The sequence below is a fragment of the Hemitrygon akajei genome, chromosome 5 (genome assembly GCF_048418815.1).
Source record: "Hemitrygon akajei chromosome 5, sHemAka1.3, whole genome shotgun sequence".
Taxonomy (NCBI): domain Eukaryota; kingdom Metazoa; phylum Chordata; class Chondrichthyes; order Myliobatiformes; family Dasyatidae; genus Hemitrygon; species Hemitrygon akajei.
Genome location: NC_133128.1, coordinates 35,886,877 through 35,911,061, shown reverse-complemented (window position 1 = coordinate 35,911,061; position 24,185 = coordinate 35,886,877). Strand labels below are relative to the sequence as shown.

At 41.5% G+C, this 24,185-nt stretch overlaps 1 protein-coding gene across 2 annotated transcripts in view; it reads right to left on the bottom strand.

Moving 5' to 3' along the window:
• Positions 1 to 5,169: 5,169 nt before the first annotated feature.
• LOC140727636 (NXPE family member 3-like) overlaps positions 5,170 to 24,185 on the bottom strand; it is a 30,975-nt gene continuing 11,959 nt past the window's right edge. For both annotated transcript variants that reach the window (XM_073045240.1, XM_073045241.1), the window contains 3 exons: positions 12,160 to 12,233; positions 7,690 to 7,899; positions 5,170 to 5,935 (listed from right to left, as the gene is read on the bottom strand). In XM_073045240.1, coding sequence (XP_072901341.1) covers positions 5,382 to 5,935; positions 7,690 to 7,899; positions 12,160 to 12,233 — 838 coding nt within the window. In that variant the 3' untranslated portion in view covers positions 5,170 to 5,381. The remainder of the gene's footprint in view (positions 5,936 to 7,689; positions 7,900 to 12,159; positions 12,234 to 24,185) is intronic.

Here is a 24,185-nt window from a genome sequence, read left to right as displayed (position 1 = left end):
TTTAATAGTAATTCTCCTGATATCTTCATTTTGTCTGATGTATTGAGCTAATGGTTCCAGATATAATGTGAAGAGTAGCGATGACCATGCACAATGCTGTGTTGTGCCCCTTTTTAGGGTAAAACTATTTGATAAATATCCATTGATTTTAATCCTAGCAGTAGGTTATCATATAGTGCCTGTATAACTTTAATAACTGTGTCATGGAAACCAAATCTATGTAAAACTCTGTAAAGAAAATTCCAATTAACTGAATCAAATGCCTTTTCAGCATCCACGCTGATCACTATTGCTTCAATTTTATTTTTTTATATATGACCCAGATATATTTGGCTAGGTAAATGGCCTAGAGTTCATCTCAAAACTTTGCAATTAGCAAAGGAAAAGGGTAAATGAGGTCTACTTTCTCTTAGAGATTATTATTTTGCAGCAGAGTTGAGAGCTGTGATATGTTGGTGCAACCAATCATGATGCTCAAAGGAAAAAAATTGAGGAGGGGAGCAGAGCTTCAAGAAAATAGAATGGTGGAAGGTGGTCCAGTGTATACAGTTCACTAGTTGATGGACTCATGTCATCGTGGATGGGGTGTGCATTACCTGGTTGACTGGCCGGATGAAACATCTTGGATGCTGTCCTGTTTCATCTTGGATCCATCCTAATCGAGGAGTTCCAACAGACCTATTGGCTTTGTCCTAGGATGCCGAGCATCCTAGGAAGGGATGAGTCTTGTCTGTCCTGTCAGGCCTCCACAGGCAGGCAGCTCCCAGTCTCCACCTAGCTAACAGGAGTCACCTGCCACTTGTTTCCAACTCATCACCTACAGCCTATTTAAAACCGGCTCTCATCTACAGTCCTGAATCACCCATCAAATCAACCAGTCGCTCCAGTTCTTCAGTTTCCTTGTTGCCTTGTTGTGTTTAGTATCCCTCTTGTTTCATGGCCCCTTGTGACTTCTCATTTTGGAGTTTATTTTTAAACTGGCCACTCACCACTAAATCATCTCCACTGTTTTGTATTTGGGTCACAGCTCCTCTACATTTTGTGTTAAGCAAGGATAGTTGAATGCTCCTCTTGCAGTACATGGGAAGGCAGGGAGACCTCCAGCGTCCCTGATGACTATATCTGCGAGAAGTGCATCCAGCTGCAGCTTCTAACAATCCATGTCAAGGAGTTGGAGCTGGATCTGGATGAACTCCGGACCATTCGGGAGGCTGAAGGGGTGATGGATAGGACATATAGAGAGATAGTTACACACAAGGTACAAGAAAGGGAAAAGGGTTTAAGAAGCCAGTGCAGAGTACCCCTGTTGCCAACCACTTAAGATCAGGTATACAATTTTTGATACTGTTGAGGGGGTCTGACTTAATAGAGGAAAGTCACAGTGGACTGGTCTCTGGCACTAAGTATGCCTCTGTGACTCAGAAGGGAAGGACAGAAAAGAGGCATGCTGTGGTGATAGGGGATTCATCAATTTGGGGAATGGACAGGAAGTTCTATGGGTGAGAACGAGATTCCCGGATGGTATTGCCTTGCGGGTGCCAGGGTCTGGGACATCTCAGATCAAGTCCACAGCATTCATAAGTTGGAGGGTGAACAGCCAGAGGTCATAGTCCATGAACATACTAATGACATGGGTAGGACGAGTGATGAGGTTCTGCATAGGGAGCTCTGGGATTTAAGGCTAAGTTAAAGAGTACGGCATCCAGGGTAGTGATCTCAGGATTGCTACTCATGCCACATGCTTGTGAGGCCAGAACTAGGAAGATTATACATCTTAACATGTGGCTAAGGAGTTGGTGTAGGAGGGAGGACATAAGACCTTTTGGGTCATTGGGCTCCCTTCTGGGGAAGGTGGGAGCTGTACAAAAGGGATAGTTTACACGTGAGCTGGAGGGGGACTAACATCCTTGTGGAAAGGTTTGTTAATACTGCATGGTGGGGTTTCAACTAGAATTGCAGGGGGATGGGAACAGAGTGCCAGAACAGTTTGTGAAGAGGTTATGGAGGCAGATGTTGGTAAGACCTCAGACAAAGTCGGGAATCAAAACGTTGAGCATAGTGCGATGAGTGTCCTGAACTGCATATGTAACAATGCGAGAAGTGTCGAAGGAAAGGCAGATGAGTTCAGGGCATTGATCAACACCTGTAAGTACGACATTGTAGCCATTAGTGAGACCTGGATGCAGAAGGGGCAGGACTGGTTTCTCAGTATTCTGGGGTTCTGTTGTTTTAGATGTGACAGAGCAGGAAGGATTAGAGGAGGAGTGGTGGTGTTACCTGTCAGGGAAAATGTCACAGCTTTGCTCCATCAGGCCAGACTGGAGAACTCTACTAGTGAGGTATTATGGGTGGAACTGAGAAATATTAATGTTATGACCAAGTAAATGGGGCTGTTACAGTACTGGGGATTTAGAGGAACAAATTTGTAGAGAGATTCCAGACTGTTGCAAGAAACATAGGGTTGTTATAGTAGATGAGTTTAGTTTTCCATATATTGACTAGAATCCCATACTGGAAAAGGACTAGATGGGATAGAGACTCCTTCATCAGTACACAGATGTCTCATGAAGAGTGTGCATTACTGGATCTGTTATTAAGGAATAAGACAGAGCAGGTAACAGAAGTTTGTGCAGTTTAACACTTTGCATTCAATGACCACAATACCATTAATTTCAATATAAATATGCAAAAGCATAGGTCTGGGAGCGGGTTGAGATTCTAAATTGGAGAAAGCTCAATTTTGATGGTATCAGAAATGATCTGGGAAGTGTCAATTGGGGCAGACTGTTTTCTGGCAAAGCTGTACGAGGATGATGAGAAGCCTTCAAAAGTGAAATTTTGAGAGTACAAAGCTTTTATGTGCCTGTCAGAATAAAAGGTAAAGATAACACATGAAGGGAACCTTGATTTGCAAGAGATTTTGAGGCCCTGGCTAAAAGAAAAAGGGAGGTGCACAGCATGTTTAGCCAAGTAGGAACAAATGAGGTGCTTATGAAGTATAAGAAATGCAAGAGAGCACTTAAGTAAGAGATCAGGAAAGCATGAAGTTGCTCCAGCAGACAAGGTGAAGATATGGTAAGACTAAAAGGATTGCGAGGGACAAAATTTGTCCCCTGGAAGACCAGAATGGTCATCCACGTGTGGAACCAAAACAGACGGGGGAGATATTAAACCATAGAAAGGGTGCAGAGGAGATTTACAAGGATGTTGCCTGGATTGGGGAGCATCCCTTATGAGAATAGGTTGAGTGAACTCAGCCTTTTCTCCTTGGAGTGACGGAGGATGAGAGGTGACCTGATGGAGGTGTACAAGATAATGAGAGGCATTGATCATGTGTATAGTCAGAGGCTTTTCTCCAGGGCTGAAATGGCTAGCATGAAAGGGCATTTTTTAAGGTGCTTGGAAGTAGGTACAGAGGAGATGTCAGATGTAAGTTTTCTACACAGAGAGTGGTAAGTGCGTGGAATGGGCTGCTGGTGGCAGTGGTGGAGGCAGAAATGATAGGGTCTTTTAAGCGACTCCTGGATGGGTACATGGAGCTTAGAAAAATAGAGGGCTATAGGTAAGCCTAGGTAGTTCTAGGGTAAGGACATATTCGGCACAGTTTTGTGGGCTGAAGGGCCTGTATTGTGCTGTAGGTTTTCTATGTTTCTATATCCTAACAAACCTGGGATGATTATCCATCTTGATTTTCTTTACAAGACCCAAAACTACCTCCTTCATCTCAAAGTTCTAGAAAGTAAACACATGCTACATTGATCTCCCTATCCTCCACATCCTGATGGAAAATAGGAGCTCACACATATGCTGTGCCTCCAAGAATATGTTCCAACCTTTATCCTTGAGTGGTCCTGCCTGCTTCTTGGATATCCTCTTGTTCTTGATTGTACAGAACGCATAAAATGCCCTGGAATTCTCTTTAAACCTACTTGCCTAGTGCTTTTCATGGCCACTCCCGGCTCTCCTAATTCCCTTCTTTAGTTCTCTTCTGGCTTCTTTATAATCCTCAAGGGTATCATTTGATTTTAGCTTCCTAAGCCTTAAACATTTCCTTTTTCTACTTAACTAAATTCAACACCACTCTCAAGATCCAAGGTCCCCTTACCTTGCCATCCTTCTTACTGGAACATATGCACTTGTCCTGTACTCTGTACAGGTGGTCTTTAAACACTCTGCACATGTCAGATGGGAACTTGCCCAAAAACAGCTGTTCCCAATTAACGCCTTAGTTCCTGCCTAATCCCCTTGTAATTTTCCCCTGATCCAATTAACTCCCTCGTCTCACAACGTCTGTACTTATCTATGCTATCTTAAAGCTTAAGGAGTTTTGTAACTGGTAACTGCTCTCCCACTTAAGGTCCCTCACCTCGTCAGACTTCGATGATCCATGCTTCACCCTGTCGCTTCTATGATCCAACACCAGATCTGCTTTGACCTCTTCTCTTGTTGGGCCTTCCTGGATGCACCTAATACATTCAGCCCGTGTCTAAACCTCTTACACTAAAGATATCCCAGCCTATATGAGGTCGCACACTACAACAACCCTGTTGTTTCACATCTTTCCCTAATCTGCCTGCATATTTGATCCTCCATGTCCTGATGACTATTCGAAGGTAGGTAATATAATCTAGTAGTGTGATTGCATCTTTCTTATTCTGTTCATTTAGACTCAGTGGATGAGCCCTCCGGTACGAGTGCAGCTGTGATATTGTCCCTCATTAATTGCACAACTGTCACCTCACCCATCTGCTTTTATCTTCTTTTATAAAACATCAAAACACTGGAACTTTACATATCCATTCTTATCCCTCACTCAACTAAGTTTCTTTAATGGCTAAAACAAAATAGTTCCATATACTGATCTAAACTCTAAGTTCATCACCCTCAGTCATAATACTCTTAGCATTAAAACACACACATTTCAATCAGTCTGTCCTATTGAATCTATAACCTTGATCCTGTCTGATCTTGCATGTATAGCCATCTCTCTTCCTTTCAATCTCTCTGTCCTGCTACTCTGGTTTCCACCACTCTGTCAATCTACTCTGAATCCTTCCTAGTAGCACTAGCAAACTAGTTCATTAGAATGTGTGAAAACCAAATAATTGCTGAGTCAGAAATCTGAAATTAAAACAGAAAACGTTGGGAATGCACAGCAAAACATTTTTATTTGATGATAAATGGATAGTCAATGGAAACAATGCCTGCATAATGTATTGAGTTACATACAGAATTCCCACTAATACTGGAACAAAAAAGAACATAGGATTATTTACACATTCCAAAACAGTTTGATTGTATCCAGTACATACTCCCTATCTGTGGAAAATTCAAAGATGATTTATCTTAAAGCAAACATTGATATATTCTTCAAATGTCCATCAACCTTTTTCAGAAGGGCAGACATATGAAAGAAATACATCCATTTCATTCTTTATAATAATTTGTGCAGGGTGTATGTTATGGGGCAGGTAGTGGGCTATGGTCATTTCCCACGCATCTACAAATGCTACATTCATGCCTGCAAATATCCTCCTCAGTACTGAATCAAGCTGATAGGAAAACCAATCACTCTGGCGTAGACTGAGGGATGGTGTAAGGGCCCGTACATTAGCTGTCTTTATTACCACTACTGTATCCGGACTCCTGCCCAAAAGCTGTAGGATTGACCTCCGGATGTACTGCAGCCTCCGAATGTACACTTCTATTGGATAAGAGGCAAAATGGACACATAAGGTAATTGCTATGACTGTATCTTTCCCTCCTCTAACTTCATCTATTTTATTTGAAGTGTACCGCAATAGCTGGCTCCAAATATTGTAGAATTGGATTGGGGGTCCATGGACACGAAATTCCACCATGATGTTGTGCTCCTTGTCTACGGCAAGGAGAGGGCCAGCATTTCCAGAAGAGCCAAGGTCAAATACTTTCAGACCTAAAAGGAATAAAATAAATGTAACTTGCTGGCCATCATTTAGTAAAATGTATACACATGTAAATGGACAACACACTTGATTTTCAGGCTTACAGCACCAAATAGAATAAATGACTTAACACCTTGTCAATGTAGTTAAGGAGCTAAGAGATACTAACCTGGCATAGGATCCTTGCCTTTGGTAGTAAGAGACATACAATAATGACAGCTCCCTCCCCTTCCTCGATCTCTTTGTCTCCATTTCTGGAGACAAACTATGAAGTGACATCTTTTATCAACCTACCAAATACAACAGCAGTCTTCACCATACCTCTTCCCACCCTATCTCTTGTAAAAAAAAGTGCTATGCCCTTTTCTTAATTCCTTTGCCTCCACCACATCTGTTCCCAGGATGCACCTTTTCTCTCCAGGACATCAGAGATGTTCACCTTCTTCAAAGAATGAGGCTTCCCTTCCTCCACTACTGATGTTGCCCTCACCTACATCTCCTCCATTTTCCAAACATCTGCACTGCCTCCATCTTCCCACTGCCTTAACAGTGATAGAATTCCTCTTGCCTTTACCTACCACCCCATGAGGCCTCACATTCAACACATCATCCTCCACAACTTCTGGCATCTCTAAACGGATCCTACTACTAAATATATCTTCACCTCTTCCCCACCCCCCTCCGCACTACTTTCCTCAGGGATCACTCCCTCCAAGGTCCCCTTGTCCATTCATCTCTCCTCACTAAATACCCTCTTGTCACTTAGCCCTGTAAGCAGCCTAAGTGCTACCCCTGCCCACTCACCTCCTCCCTCTCCTCCATTTGGCACCTCAAACAGTCCTTCCAGGTGAGGCAACACTTCACTTTCAAATCTACTGTAGTTGTCTATTGTGTGTAATGCTCCCAGTTTGATCCCCTCTACATTGGTGAGATCAGTTGTAAACTGGAGACACATTGTCGAGCAGCTCCACTCCATTCGCCAAAAGTGGAACTTACAATGGCCAAACATTTTAATTTGATTCCCATTCCCATTTGGACACGTTGCCAAGATGAGGCCATTCTCAGAATGGAGGAGCAACATCTTACATTCCATTTGGGTAGCCTCCAACCTGATGGCATGAATATTGATATCTCCTTCTGGTAAAAAAACAAAATCCCTCCTCCTCTCCTCTTCCTCTTTTCCCCACTCTGGCCTTATACCCTTTCTCACCTACTTATCACAAAAAACAGAAATAACATATATTAAAAAAGTGAGGTAGTGTCAAGGGTTCAATGTTCATTTCGGAATTGGGTGGCAGAAGGAAAGAAGCTGTTCCTGAATAGCTGAGTGTGTGCCTTCAGGCTTCTGTACCCGCTTCCTGATGGTAGCAGTGAGGAAAAGGTCATGCCCTGGGTGCTGGAGGACCTTAAGGGCTGCCTCTCTGAGACTCTGCTCAGACTGTCACATGATATTTCAAAGGAAATTCAGAAGGAGCTTCTTTGCCAACAGAGTTGTGAAAAATTAGAATGGGGAGTGATTCAAAAAGGTAGAAGATGTGTTGAATGAGGGACTGGACAAACAAATGAGGGTGAAGGGTGCAGAAGTTTCTGCTGATGGATTTTTGTGAGAGGACACAAGTATGAGTATTATCACCACAGTGGACTGATGGGCTGAATGGCCTGTATCTCTAGCATTTCCTATATAATCTACCATATCAGAGACCAATCTCAAATATAACATATGAATTTAATGTACTATCCACCAAAATAAGATAGACAGATTAACCTGGAAGAGATCGAATCAAGTACGTAAACCATTGGTGCATTGTGGAATCTCCAATCAGATACATCTTCTTCCCTCGGAGACAGTCCGTAATGTTTACAGCAGTGTCAAAACGACGGATTTTGCAGCTTGATGACATCCACTGGTTCTTGTAATAAAAGCCAGATGGTGATATCATTGGTTTTCCCCGGACACATTCACCAGGAACTGCAGCTAAGAATAAAGTGAACAGAAGTACAGACATTGTGGTGTAATATACATTGGACTAGTAATGCAACCATAATTCGTTAGTCACAGTTTCAATGGCAGCGACATCTTCCAAGAAATTTATTTAGCAATTACCACGAAGTTTGGTTTTATTCATTTACTGGTGGTGGGATTCTCTGTGCGGGTAGTATTTATTGCTCACCCACCTTTCACTTGAGATGTAGGTGAAGACCTGGTGATGACACCAAGCTCTTCTTCCATCACTTACATCTCTGGGCCTACTTGATGGGCAAGGATTCCCCACCCCTTTCTCCTTCTTCAATCCACTTCCTCCTCTTAGACATTCCACTTTGGCCTTAGGCACACTTGATTTCCATCTCTAACTATGTACGTGACATTATTCGTCTTGTCTTTACAACTCCATTCACCTACTCAAACCTCATCCCCTCTGAATGTACTGCCCTTCACTCTCCCCTCACCACTGGAGATCTCCCATCTACTGCCATCATAGCTCCCATATCCCACATTGCCCATGTCTACCTCCTATTCAAAATTCACAAACCTAACTGCCCCGATAAGCGCTTTGACTTTGTCTACTCCAACCCCATTGAACTTGTGTCCACATACATTGATTCCATTTTGTTTCCCTTGGTTCAGTCCCTCCCACCTACATCTGTGACACTTCACATGTTCTTGATCAGTTCCATGTCCCTGACCATATTATTTTCACAAAAGCTGTCCAGTCCCCATTCACTTCCATTCCCTATTAGGAAGGCCCCTAAGCTCACTGCTTCCTTCTGAAAAACAGACCTAATCAGTTTCCCTCCACCACCGCGCTCCTCCATTTGGAGGAACTGGCACTTACCCTCAACAATCTCTCTTTTGGCTCCTCTCACTTTCTCTAAGCCAGCTATGCCTGCCTTTTTGTCAGCTACTGGGACCAGTCCATGTTCCAAGTCTACACCAGCAATGTTCCCTAACTCAATCTGTACTTCATTGATGACTGCATTGGTGCTGATCTAATCAATTTCATCAAATTTGCCTCCAACGTCCACACTGCCTTTAAATGTCCATCTCTGACTCCTCTTCCCTCTTTTTTGATCTCTCAGTTTCCATTTCTGGAGACAAATTATCTATTATACAAATCACTGACACTCACATTTATCTTGACTGTACCTCTTTCCACCCTATTACTTGTAAATATACTGTTCTTTTCTCTCAGTTCCTCTGACTCCTCCACATCTGCTCTCAGATGAGGCTTTCCATTCTAGGACATCAAGATTTGCCTGTTTTTCAGAAAATGGTCTTCCCTTCCACCACTATCAATGCTACATTCACACATTCTCCCATTTCCACACATCTGCTCTTACTTCTTCCAGCTAGTCATAACAGAGATAGGGATCCCCTTGTCCCTGCCTAACACTCCATGAGCCTCTGTATCCAGAACACCATTCTCTGTAACTTCTGACATCTCCAACAGGTCCTCCATCATGCACAACTCTCCCTCCATCCCTGCCCACTTTCTGCAGTGATTGCTTTCTGTATGAGTTCCTTGTTCACTCAACCCCTCCCCACACATCCCTCTTCTGGTGCTTACATGACAAATGTCAAACCTGCCCTGTACCTCTTCCCTCACCACCAAGGCTCTAAATAATCCATCCAGGTGAGATGACACTTCACCTGCAAGAATGTCCCCCAAGGCATTCTACTAGTATGTGAAGAGCAAGAAGATAAATGTGAGAGAATAGGACCTATCAATTGTGACAGTGGGAAAGTGTGTATGGAACCAGAGGAAGCAGCAGAGGTACATAATGAATACTTTACTTCAGGATTCACTATGGAAAAGGATCTTAGTGATTGTAGTGATGACTTGCAGCAGACCGAAAAGCTTGAGCACGTAGGTATTAAGAAAGAGGATGCGCTGGAGCTTTTAGAAAGCAGCAAGTTGGATAAGTCACCGGGACTGGACAAAATGTACACCAGGGCTACTGTGGGAAGTGAGGGAGGAGATTTCCGAGCCTCAGGTGATGATCTTTGCATCATCAATGGGGACGGAAGAGGTTCCAGAGGAGTGGAGGGTTGTGGATGTTGTTCCTTTATTCAAGAAAGGGAGTAGAGATAGCGCAGGAAATTATAGACCAGTGAGTCTTATCTCTGTGGTTGGTCAGTTGATGGAGAACATCCTGAGAGACAGGATTTATGAACATTTGGAGAGGTATAATATGATTAGGAGTAGTCATCATAGCTTTGTCAAGGGCAGGTCATGCCTTACAAGCCTGATTGAATTTTTTGAGGATGTGACTAAGCATATTAATGAAGGAAGAGCAGTAGATGTAGTGTATATGGATTTCAGCAAGGCATTTGATAAGGTACCCCATGCAAGGCTTATTGAGAAAGTAAGGAGGCATGGGATCTAAGGGGACATTGATTTGTGGATCCAGAACTGGCTTGCCCACAGTAGGCAAAGAGTGGTTGTAGATGGGTTATATTCTGCATGGAGGACAGTCGCCAGTGGAGTGCCTCAGGGATCTGTTCTGAGACCCTTACTCCTTGTGATTTTTATAAATGACCTGGATGAGGAAGTGGAGGGATGGGTTAGTAAGTTTGCTGATGACACAAAAGTTGATGGTGTTGTGGATAGTGTGGAGGGCTGTCAGAGGTTACAGCTGGACAATGATAGGATGCAAAACTGGGCTGAGATGTGGCAGATGGAGTTCAACCCAGATAAGTGTGAAGTGGTTCATTTTGGTAGGCCAAATATGATGGCAGAATATAGTATTAATGGTAAGACTCTTGTCAGTGTGGAGGATCAGAGGGATCTTGGGGTCCAAGTCCATAGAACGCTCAAAGCAGCTGCGCAGGTTAAATCTGTGGTTAAGAAGGCATTGGCCTTCATCAATCGTGGGACTGAGTTTAGGAGCTGAGAGGTAATGTTGCAGCTATATAGGTCCCTGGTCAGACCCCACTTGGAGTACTGTGCTCAGTTCTGGTTGCCTCACTACAGGAAGGATGTGGAAGCCATAGAAAGGGTGCAGAGGAGATTTACAAGGATGTTGCCTGGATTGGGGAGCATGCCTTATGAGAATAGGTTGAGTGAACTCAGCCTTTTCTCCCTGGAGTGATGGAGGATGAGAGGTGACCTGATAGAGTTGTACAAGATGGTGAGAGGCATTGAACGTATGGATAGTCAGAGGCTTTTTCCCAGGACTGAAATGGTTGCCACTAGAGGACACAGGTTTAAGGTGCTGCAGAGTAGATACAGAGGAAATGTCAGGGGTAAGTTTTTTACTCAGAAAGTAGTGAGTGTGTGGAATGCGCTGCAGGCAATGGTGGTGGAGGCAGATATGATAAGGTCTTTTAAGAGGCTTTTAGATAGATACATGGAGCTTAGTAAAACAGAGGGCTATATGTAAGCCTAGTAATTTCTGAGGTAGCGACATGTTTGGCACAAATTTGTGGGCTGAAGGGCCTGTATTGTGCTGTAGGTTTTCTATGTTTCTAATGTCAGGGGTTATCTATGGTAACAGGTGCTCCTGGTGCAGCCTCCTCTATGTCGGTGAGACCCGACATAAACTGGGGGACCATTACATCTCTTTGCTCTGTCCACCACAAAAGGCAGCCATCCACTTCAGTTTGGACTCCCGTTCCCATTCTGACATGACTGCCATGAGGAACCCAACACAGGGTGCAGGAGCATTTCCTCATATTCTGTCTGGGTAGCCTCCAAACTGATATTTCCTTTCTCTTGAATTCAATTCTTTGGATTTGCAGAATGCTTGATTTTGTCAAAGTGATCAGGTTGAGTCAATAGAAGTGACATTCAAGCTTGCTGTAGAGCACAGAGATGGTCTACATCCATCCATTTCTCACCCTCTTTGTAGCTGCAACAAAGGTTGGGGAAATCTGGCTCTAAATACACAGTGTATAATGTTACATCCTGGAGTCCAATGAGAAATCAAACCAATCCATCATAAATAATACTAATTAAAATTCTTAAAATACACCCTAATAACCATGTCTTTAATATAATTCATGTCGCTGAATGATTTGTATAGAATGGAAATTTTGCCTCAGTTTAAATCCTATGTGAATTCATGAATATATTTGGCTGGATAATTTGTAAATGCTTTAATCAAGCTGAACATAAAATGCTATTAGAATTCAGGAAATAACTACATGGATATTTATATTTTGTTTGGAATGGCTGAGGACTTGTAGTTCTTACCAAACTATTAACTTAATAGTAATGAATAAAAATAATCTTACGTGCCTGAGGTGAAGGTTTTACAGTTACATAATCTCTGGTACTGGGAAGTAAAGGCTTCTTGAGATTGACTTTACTGTAAATGGAAATATTTCATAGAATAAGTCATTGCATCAATACGTAAAGAGAATGCTTACTAGATATAGCTCAAAAACATGTTCGACTATTCTCTTACTTCAAGCTGCAGTGACACTAACAAGGTAGCTGAGGGTTTCTTGTACATCCCCCATAACAAACAACACAGGTCTCATGGTTCACATTGTGTTGCTTTTAACAGCAATTGTCCAATTTCATGAACTTATCAGGAGATCCAAGTAAATGTCAGTGTTGTAGATGGCACAAATTCAGCACACCAAAAGATGTTGAGTTCCAATCTTTAGGCAAATGAGTTTTCACCATGAACCCAGTGCAGTTACAAAATGTCTTCACACTAGAATGCCACAGGTACGGGTTCTTGTTATCATAGAAACATAGAAAATAGGTGCAGGAGTAGGCCATTCGGCCCTTCGAGCCTGCACCGCCATACAGTATGATCATGTCTGATCATCCAACTCAGAACCCTGTACCTGCTTTCTCTCCATACCCCCTGATCCCTTTTGAAACAAGGACCATATCTAACTTCCTCTTAAATGTAGCCAATGAACTGGCCTCAACTGTTTCCTTTTCTTTCTCAGTCTCTTTATTATTATTAATAATATGATGAACAAAATACAATTGATATATTAATAAAGGGATTACAAACATACAAATTCCCATTACACATGAAAGAATACATAAGCAATGATTACAGTATAAATGAGTTTTCCCAAAACATGGACCATACAGTATATGTATGAACAAGGTAAATCTAGATATTTCATAATATATGATATAAAAAAACAGAAAAAAGAAAAAAAACTGCAAAATTAACTAAACTACTAATCTAATAACTAATGAAGAAGAAAAAAAAGCAAAAAAAGCAAAAAAAGAAAAACTAAAAAGAAAAAAAAAGGGCTGTTTATAATATCTCACAAGAATACATAATCATCAGTGTCGTCAACTCCGATCCTCTCAACATAAATAAGATTAAAGCTGGAAAATCCAATAAGCTTGGAACAGGATCATATTACATCATATGAAAATATTGAATAAATGGTCTCCATATCTTTTCAAATTTAATAGAGGTATCAAATACACCACTTCTAATTTTTTCTAAATTTAAACATAACATAGTTTAAGAAAGCCAATGAAATACAGTGGGAGGATTAATTTCCTTCCAATTCAACAAAATAGATCTTCTAGCCATCAAAGTGAGAAATGCAATCATTCGACAGGCAGAAGAAGATAAATGAAGTGAGTCCATCCTTGGTAACCCAAAAATTGTGGTTTAATTTTAGTTTAAGTTTAATTTTAGTCTGACATTCATATCTTGGATTAAACTGATTTATCACACTCCAGTAGCCTTTGTGTTTACTAATAATCAAAGATCTCCCTTTTTTTGTTTATTTCGGGGCACTAGACAAGGGTGTCCTCTTAGCCCTTTACTATTTAACATTGCTTTAGAACCTTTGGCACTTGCTATCAGAGAATCACAGGACATTTCGGGTATTAATCGTGGGACAGATATTCATAAGGTATCTGCAGATCTGCAGATGAATTATTATTATTATTCATTTCTAACCCTGAGAAATCTATTCCAGCAGTTCTATCATTGTTGGCTCAATTTAGTGAGTTTTCTGGGTATAAGTTAAATCTTAATAAGAGTGAATTGTTTCCTTTGAATAGACAGGTCCCAAGTTATGGAAATTTACCTTTTAAATTAGTTAATGACTCTTTTACTTACTCAGGGATTAAAATCACAAAAAAACCATAAAGAATTATTAAGGTTTAATTTTTTACCCTTAATTGATCAGATTAAAGGCTTGTTTACTAAGTGGTCACCATTATCTTTATCTCTGATAGGTAGGATTAATGCTAATAAGATGGTTATTTTACCTAAATTTTTATATATTTTTCAAGCGGTACCAATTTTTATTCCAAAATCTTTTTTTACTAATGTTGATTCAAAAATTTCCTCATATATATGGCAGAATAAAAATCCCAGGTTAGGTAAAATATACTTACAGAAGACAAAGAAGAAAGGTGGGTTGGCATTACCTAATTTCAGATTTTATTATTGGGCAGTTAAAATTAGATATTTGTTATGTTGGTTGAAAGACTGGGATGGTTCTTTTGGCCCTCATTGGGTGAGTTTGGAAATTAAATCAGTACCAGGTTATGCTCTGGGTTCTATTTTAGGGACTTCTCTCCCTTTTGCTCTTTCTAAATTGCCGAAATGAATTGACAACCTGATAGTTAAATATCCCTTACATATATGGTTTCAATTTTGGAAATTTTTCGGGTTGACTCAATTCGTTTTAAATATTCCTATTGTATCTAATTGTTTTTTCCACCCTTCAATTATAGATCAAGCTTTTTTGGCTTGGAAAACTAAGGGTTTACTAAGATTTTCTGATTTATTTTTGGACAATTGCTTTATGTCTTTTGAGCAATTATCTAATCAATATAATTTGCCTCAACTGTTTCCTGTGGCAGAGAATTCCACAGATTCACCACTCTCTGTGTGAAGAAGTTTTTCCTCATCTCGATCCTAAAAGGCTTCCCCTTTAACCTTAAACTGTGACCCCTGATTCTGGACTCCCCCAACATGGGAAACAATCTTCCTGCATCTAGCCTGTCCAATCCCTTTACAATTTTATACGTTTCTATAAGATCCCCCCTCATTCTTCTAAATTCCAGCGAGTATAAGCCTAGTCGATCCCATCTTTCTTCATATGAAAGTCCTGCCATCCCAGGAATCAATCTGGTGAACCTTCTTTGTACTCCCTCTATGGCAAGAATGTGTTTGCTCAGATTAGGGGACCAAAACTGCAGACAATACTCCAGCTGTGGTCTCACCAAGGCCTTGTACAACTGCAGTAGAACCTCCCTGCTCCTGTACTTGAATGGTCTTGCTATGAATGCCAACATACCATTTGCCTTTTTCACCGCCTGCTGTACCTGCATGCCCACTTTCAATGACTGGTGTACAATGACACCCAGGTCTCGTTGCACCTCCCCTTTTCCTAATCGGCCACGATTCAGATAACAATCTGTTTTCCTGTTCTTGCAACCATAGTCGATAACCTCACATTTATCCACATTAAATTGCATCTGCCATGAATTTGCCCACTCACCTAACCTATCCAAGTCACCCTGCATCCTCTTAGCATCCTCCTCACAGCTAACACTGCCGCCCAGCTTCGTGTCATCTGCAAACTTGGAGATGCTGCATTTAATTCCCTCATCTAAATCATTAATATATATTGTAAACAACTGAGGTCCCAGCACTGAGCCTTGCGGTACCCCACTAGTCACCGCCTACCAATTTGAAAAGGTCCTGTTTATTCCTACTCTTTGCTTCCTGTTTGCCAACCAATTCTCTATCCACATGAATACCATTCCCCCAATAGCGTGTGCTTTAAGTTTGCCACACTAATCTCCTGTATGGGACCTTGTCAAAAGCCTTTTGAAAATCTAAATATACCACATCCACTGGTTCTCCCCTATCCACTCTACTAGTTACATCCTCAAAAAATTCTATAAGATTTGTCAGACATGATTTTCCTTTCACAAATCCATGCTGTCTTTGTCCGATGATTTCACCTCTTTCCAAATGTGCTGTTATCACATCTTTGACAACCGACTCCAGCATTTTCCCCACCACCGATGTCAGGCTAATTGGTCTATAATTCCCTGGTTTCTTTCTCCCTCCTTTTTTAAAAAGTGGGGTTACATTAGCCACCCTCCGATTCTCAGGAACTAATCCAGAATCTAAGGAGTTTTGAAGAATTATCACTAATGCATCCACTATTTCTTGGGCTACTTCCTTAAGTATTCTGGGATGCAGACCATCTGGCCCTGGGGATTTATCTGCCTTTAATCCCTTCAATTTACCTAACACCACTTCCCTTCTAACATGTATTTCTCTCAGTTCCTCCGTCTCACTAGACCTTCGGTCCCCTACTATTTCCGGAAGATTATTTATGTCCTCCTTAGTGAAGACAGAACCAAAGTAGTTATTCATTTGGTCTGCCATGTCCTTGTTCCCCATGATCAATTCACCTGTTTCTGACTGTAAAGGACCTACATTTGTCTTAACCAATCTTTTTCTTTTCACATATCTATAAAAGCTTTTACAGTCAGTTTTTATGTTCCCTGCCAGCTTTCTCTCATAGTCTTTTTTCCCTTTCTTAATTAAGCCTTTTGTCCTCCTCTGCTGGACTCTGAATTTCTCCCGGTCCTCAGGTGTGCCACTTTTTCTAGCTAATTTGTATGTTTTTTCCTTGGAATTGATACTATCCTTAATTTTCCTTGTCAGCCACAGGTGCACTACCTTCCCTGGTTTATTCTTTTGCCAAACTGGGATGAACACTTGTTGTAGTTCATCCATGTGATCTTTAAATGCTTGCCATTGCATATCGACCATCAACCCTTTAAGTATCATTTGCCAGTCTATCTTAGCTAATACCTCATACCTCAAACCTTTAAAGGTCTCATACTTTTAAAGTTCCCCTTCTTTAAGTTCAGAACCTTTGTTTCTGAATTAACTATGTCACTCACCATCTTAATGAAGAATTCCACCATATTATGGTCACTCTTACCCAAGGTTGCTAACAAGATTGCTAACTAATCCTTCCTCATTGCTCAATACCCAATCTAGAATGACCAGCTCTCTAGTTGGTTCCTTGACATGTTGGTTCAGAAAATCATCCCGTATACATTCCAAGAAATCCTCTTCCTCAGCACCCTTACCAATTTGGTTCATCCAATTTATGTGTAGATTGAAGTCACCCATTATAACTACTGTTCCTTTATTGCATGCATTTCTAATTTCCAGTTTAATGCCATCCCCAACCTCAGTACTACTGTTATCAAAACAAGCTATATCTATATGGGCTACTTGAAAGACTTATTCAGTAAATTCCCTATCCATGCTTTAGCCACCAGCCCAGCAATATTCTCACTTTAATGATACTGTAAATCCAAATTCCTTTTGACATTTTTGTACCATTACTCTTTTAGGCAGTGCATTAAAGCCATTCTGCAAGTAAATATTTTTCTCAATGTATTTGTGGCCTTTTTGCCAGTTGTTTTGAACCTTCACATTCCATTGCCAATTCCTCAACAAAGGCAAACTTTTCTTCTCATTTAATCTGTAAAATGCTTATTTTTCTATCATCTCTACTAATTCCTAGCTGCACTCTCTCCTGTCACTGTCTCTCTGGGTACCTAATGTGACTCACATGGCTTTGAAGCAGCAAACCCTTGAGCCCAGAATTGGACTTGGTTCTTCAGTTGAGGCCAAAATCATAATTTATGAAAATATTAGTTGAACTTCTTTTATTTTTATGCCTAGGATTATCTTTGTCCATTGAACATTTTTCTCAACGTGACCTGCCACTTTTAGATTCTAAGTCCAGTTAATGGGCCGACAGTTGAATGGGGCAGCCCCTTAGTTGGGACAGCTCTTAAAGAACAAAAATTAACCAAGAAAGTAGCTGGGATTCCCTTTGTTTACTTGGGACACTCTGCCAGTTAACTGGGACAGGAAATTGTTGCTGAACAGGTTCCAACTAGTGTCAGTTGTGTGCACTTGTTCACTGTTACACCATGCTTAGAGTGAACAGTTTTTAAATAGCATCAGTTGTGAATGCTTGTGTTATGTTATGCATTTGTGCCGATGTATACCAATTCTAAAAGCAGTGATTTTTGATACTTCTGCCTTTAAAAAAAAAATTAAAATCCTTGCCAAGGTGCAGAAAGACAATCCACTATCCACTATCCACACTAGGTATCTGTGCTGATTTTGTTCATTTACGGTCAATCAAAAGAACACAGCAGCATACACTGGATGAATTCCTCTGTCAATAATTGTTAGGAACTGATACAGTATAGTTTCATTGTGTAGTAGTGTTGGTAGCATTCTAATTTGTTCTATATATTTTTTAAATATATAATTGTTACTCAGTTATACCTTTTCAAATATTTCCATGAAACTTCAGCAAATTAACTATATAACCAAATCCACTGTATAAGCAAGGGTCTGGCTTTTCCTGTGGATTTCTAAAATTGTACCACATTCCATAAATATAATCTCTTTCAATACTTATTTCCAATGTACAATTACCTGCAAGATATTTTATCAACTTTGTTCCTGCAATTTCACTTAATCATTTTCTATTGTTATTCCCTTGTGTCCTCTTTAATTACTGTTACTGTTTGCACTTACTGTTTACTGTATGCAATTCACAAATGCAGTATAATCATGCTCACTCCCTCTATAAACAATATTACATACAATTGAAGATGACAATAATCAGCAACAGATGGTGTCGTTCAGACTTGCAGCTGGATGAATTGCTGAAAGTTAATCCAGTTAAAAAGTAAATTTATCGATTACCTCCTTCATAGTCAAACCTCGCTCACTTCCACAGCCTCCAGGCACATCTTCCCACTTTTATCTCTAATAGGTCCTACCTTCACTCCTGTCATCCTTTTGTTCTTCACATAATTGAAGAATACTTTGGGGTTTTCCAATACCCTACTAGCCAAGGCCTTCTCATGCCCCCTTCTTGCTCTTCTCAGCCCCTTCTTAAGCTCCTTTCTTGCTACCCTATATTCCTCAATAGACCCATCTGACCCTTGCTTCCTAAACCTCATGTATGCTGCCTTCTTCCACCTGACTAGAATTTCCACTTCACTTGTCACCCATGGTTCCTTCACCCTACCATTCTTCATCTTTCTCACCGGGACAAATTTATCCCTAACATCCTGCAAAAGATCCTTAAACATTGACCACATGTCCATAGTACATTTCCCTGCAAAAATATCATCCCAGTTCACACCCGCAAGTTCTAGCCTTATAGCCTCATATTTTGCCCTTCCCCAATTAAAAATTTTCCTGTCCTCTCTGATTCTATCCTTTTCCATGATAATGCTAAAGGTCAGGGAGCGGTGATCACTGTCCCCCAGATGCTCACCCACTGACAGATCTGTGACCTGACCCGGTTTGTTACCTAATACTAGGTCTAGTATGGCATTCCCCCTAGTCGGCCTGTCAACATACTGTGACAGGAATCCATCCTGGACACACTTAACAAACTCTGCCCCATCTAAACCCTTGAAACTAATCAAGTGCCAATCAATATTAAGGAAGTTAAAGTCACCCATGATAACAAACCTGTTATTTTTGCACCTTTCCAAATTCTGCCTCCCAATCTGCTCCTTGGTATCTCTGCTGTTACCAAGGGGCCTATAGAATACCCCCAGTAGAGTAACTGCTCCCTTCCTGTTCCTGAATTCCACCCATACTGACACAAAAGAGGATCCTGCTACATTATCCACCCTTTCTGCAGCCGTAATAGTATCCCTGACCAGTAATGCCACCCTCCTCTCCTTTTCCCCCCTCTCTATCCCTTTTAAAGCACTGAAATCCAGGAATATTGAGAATTCATTTCTGCCCTGGTGCCAGTCAAGTCTCTGTACTGGCCACTACATCATAATTCCATGTATGTATCCAAGGTCTCAGTTCATTACCTTTGTTCCTGATGCTTCTTGCATTGAAGTACACGCACTTTAGCCCTTCTACCTTACTACCTTTATACCCTTTATACTGCTGCTCTTTCCTCAAAGCCTCTCTATATGTTAGATCTGGCTTTACTCCATGCACTTCTTTCACTGTTCTATTGCTCTGGGTCCCATTCCCCTTGCAAATTAGTTTAAACCCTCCTGAACCATGCTAGCAAACCTACCAGCAAGGAAAATGCTCCCCCTCGAGTTCAGGTACAACCCATCCAATCTGTACAGGTCCCACCTTCCCCAGAAGAGATCCCAATGGTCCAAAAATCTATAAAACCCTGCCCCTGCACCAACTCCTCAGCCACGCATTCAGCTGCCATCTCCTCCAATTCTTACCATCACTATCACGTAGTACTGGCAGCAATCCTGAGAACGCCACCCTTGAGGTCCTGTTCTTCAGCCTTCTGCCTAGTTCCCGAATCTCACACTTCAGGACCTCATCACTCTTCCTGCCTATGTCATTGGTCCCAACATGTATCACGACTTCTGGTTGCTTTCCCTCTCATACCAGGATGTCATGCACCCCATCAGAGACATCCCAGACCCTGGCAGCCGGGAGGAAACAAACCATGCGGGTGTCCTTCTCACATCCACAAAATCTCCTGTCTGCTCCACTGACTATAGAGTATCCAATGACAACAGCTCTCCTCTTCTCCATCCCACCCTTCTGGGGTCAGACTCAGTGCCAGAGGACCTGCCACCGTGGCTCACATCTGGTTGGTTGTCCTCACCAACAGTATCGAGGACAGTAAACTTATTATTCAGGGGAAAGGCTACAGGGGTGCTCTGCACTACCTGTCTACTCTCCTTCACTTTACCCCCTCGGACTGTCACCCAATGACCTGCTTCTGGCAGCCTAGGTGTGACTACCTCCCTGTAGCTCTCATCTATGACTGCCTCATTCTCCCTTATGAGTCGAAGATCATCCAGCTGTTGCTCCAGATTCCTCACACGCCCAGATCGCCCAGCCGCAAGCACTTCTGGCAGATATGACTCTGCGGGAGAGGAGAGTTCCCCCAAGACTGCCACATCTCACAGGAGAGGCACATCACCGTCTCAGGGGGCATTGCAAAGACTAACTGGGAACAAACTCGTCCTCTGCCTCTTCTCGTCAAAGCCTCAAATCTCCACTCCTTCACTGGCCCACTCACTCATTGGCCACTTGCCACAGGCCGCTCCGCTTCAGGTAACCCTCTATTTATTTATTTGAGCTTTTCAAACTGCTTGGTCACCTGACCTCAATTGCCCAATCAGCTGCTTTCTGCTGAGTCTGAGCTATTTAAATCTTGATTGTCTAATCATCGGCTTTCTGCTGAGCTATTCAAATCTTGATTGACTTGATTACACAGTCCAACTGCCAAAACTGCCAGAATCTCTCGAGTCAAAGCCTTAAATCTCCACTTCTTCACTGACCCACTCACTCACTGGCTGCTTTCCACAGGCCGCTCTGCTTGAGGTAACCGTCTAGATATTTGTTTGAGCTTTTCAAACTGCTTGGTCACCTGACATCGATTGCCCAATCAGCTGCTTTCTGCTGAGTCTGAGCTATTCAAACCTTGATTTTCTCATCAACAGCTTTCAGTGATCTTTTTCAAATATACAGCAGGCTGAAAAGGCGAGTAGCCAGCTTTTGCTCTGAATTTAACTTTAGTCTTAACACGAGAAAGTCTAAAGGATCTCTGCTCGAAATGTCGACTGCTTATTTACTTCCATAGATGCTGCCTGACCTGCTGAGTTCTTCTAGCATTTTGCAAGTCTTGATTTGTCTTTTAGCCTGATTGAAAATAAGTCTAAACAGCTTACAAGAAACAATCTGAAATAACATTGCCTGCTCTAGAGTTCTGCCATCTTAAACCAGTACAATCCATTCAGACAATGATTATTTGTATTTTGCTCTGTCACATTTGGTGTGTGCATGTTCCTCGTAAGGTTCAAAAAATCTGAGTGACTGTAGAAGTTAGGGAAGGAAGTAAGCTCATGCATGATTGTGCTGAGCTGAGATATTAAACACTGGCCCTTACAGTCAGAGCATACAAAACTTATTACTCTGCACATTTTCAAGAATTTCAGAATTCCAGTACACCCTATTTAAAATCAGAAAAGTTTAATTGCCTAGTGGCAACAGAAACTGTATCACCCATGATCTAAGGACTGTGGTTGTGGTACACTTTAGGTGCAGAATGTTAATTTGACCTAGGTAGATTACACTAATAAACACTTCTGAGTGAGGCTACCAGCCACTTCCATGTGCAATCCATGTTTATGCTCTCCACCCTTTCCTGACTAGATATTTTCAAGACTTACTGGTCAAACACTTTCTAAAGGTCTCTGGCTGTGTTACAGGGTGTACTTTGTCCGGCATTTACCAATGAATGCCTCAAAGGTGACATCACTGGAGGCTTTATCAAAATAATGACTGACCACTCAAGTGGGTCAGGCACTTTGCGGCTGAAGGCAAAGATGTGCCCATTGTAGGAGCCATGTATCAATCCCCTATCTGCATTGAATTCTGTGTTGCACATTTACTATGTTTATTATGGTAACTGGTCATGTGAGTGGGGTGAATAAGTTCAGTATCCTTGCTTGTTTTGCGGCAGTTTGTAGCTTGGGACTGGTGGATCTATATCTTTTGCTGATCACCCGATATCGTTGTGATAATGCTGAATAATGCTTAATTATGCTTAACTTACACTCGGGTATACTTAAGTCTCATCTTTTTAAAATTATGTTTGCTAATTGCGAATTAAGGATTGAATGAAGGATTTCACTATTGTAACTGGGAGCAGGTCATGCAAGTATAACACATCCATAGTGGTCAGAAGTAGTAGCAATTATTTTTGTTTTAGTTTTGGTTTAGGTTTTCTGATACATTTCTAACAGAAAAATAATTTTCAACAGTTATACCAAATAAGCATCAGCATTCAGATGTATCCAAGAAGTTAGAATCACTGCAGCCTGGAACAGCTTATGGCAAGTAATGAACTTTTGTTGATATATGCTGTGTGTTTGGATTTGAAACACTGTTTCAAATGGCCAGTGTTGCCTGTCCAGTTGGACTAAATAAAGTTGTAAGCTGTGTAGTGGTGTTTGTATGAAGAGTTCGATCACTTGGTTCAATTGAAAAGATGAAGAATTGAATTGCTTCCATTGTTGAAAAGCTGAATTGAATTTGATGTTGTTTTGTCTGGTTTGCACACTTAGAAAACAACATGAGGCCAGCTGGAAGCAGTGTCCTTGAAGCCAAGACTAAGAGAAATTAAACAAACTCGCGATGTTGAAGGTCAATTTGTTGGAGGAAATGAGAATATTTACAAAGCCACAGGACAGGCTGTGACCATGTATAAGATTGAATTCAGCACACGTAAAGTGTGTGCAGTATATTACCATGCATCTGACACCACATTTGTGCACATTCAAATGGAGGCTGATTTAGCTGAGTGATACACAAGACAGCAAATATTGAGAGATAAGCACTCTCTGGAAGAACAGGTGGAACAGCTTTAAAGAAATATGGAGCAGCTTAAATTGCAGGAAGAAATAGCAGCCAAGATGGCCAAAGTGCTAAGGGCTTCAAGTGCTAAACATTCTCCAACAGAACAGCTCTATGTTGAGAGTCCCTATATTGACATGGAGCAGAAAAAGTCCAACTTACTTGATACTAATGCAGATACATCTGAAGAACAAATGTCAATGAGTCATGAGTTTGAGTCCCAAAGGGTAGTTCAGTGTGTTCACACTCAGCCTGCAGCAAGGAGATGCTCTGAACCTATGCCATGTCCAATAACACAAGGTGCTTTGAGGGCATTGATTTACAGTGTGAAGAAACTTGTGTTTGAAATGATAAAGGTCTAACTCCCACACTGGAGGTCATAAGAACCCGAAAGGAAATAACAAGTTTTATGATACAACATATTGCATTCATTTATCATCTATTTGTGAGGGCTTTCAAGAATAACATTGAAGACAAGTCTGATAATTATGGTGACTATCTCTATTTTCTCCAACAGTCTGCTGGAGGTTATCCTAGAAAACTTGTCCGAAGTTGCCAAGGATTTGCAGGGAAAGGTCAACTAAGGTGGCAGGCAGGTGGGTCTCCGGCCCAGCAGTAAACCTGATGACTAGATGAAGTGAGGGTTATGAGTGGAGAGCCAGGGGTAACACAAGATAAGAGGAGTGTTGGGTCAGTCAATCAGGAGGTATTGGGTGGACTCAGGATGCTCTCCAATGTCTGCAGGAGCTCGTACTATAGTGCAGGAACAAAGGACTGGAGGGAGCTTAACGTTTAGAATGTCCCTTGTCTCTTCCTGGTGGTTCAATCTTCCTAGATGCAGGAGGCATTTGATGCATGGGTGATTGGCAGTACCACAGG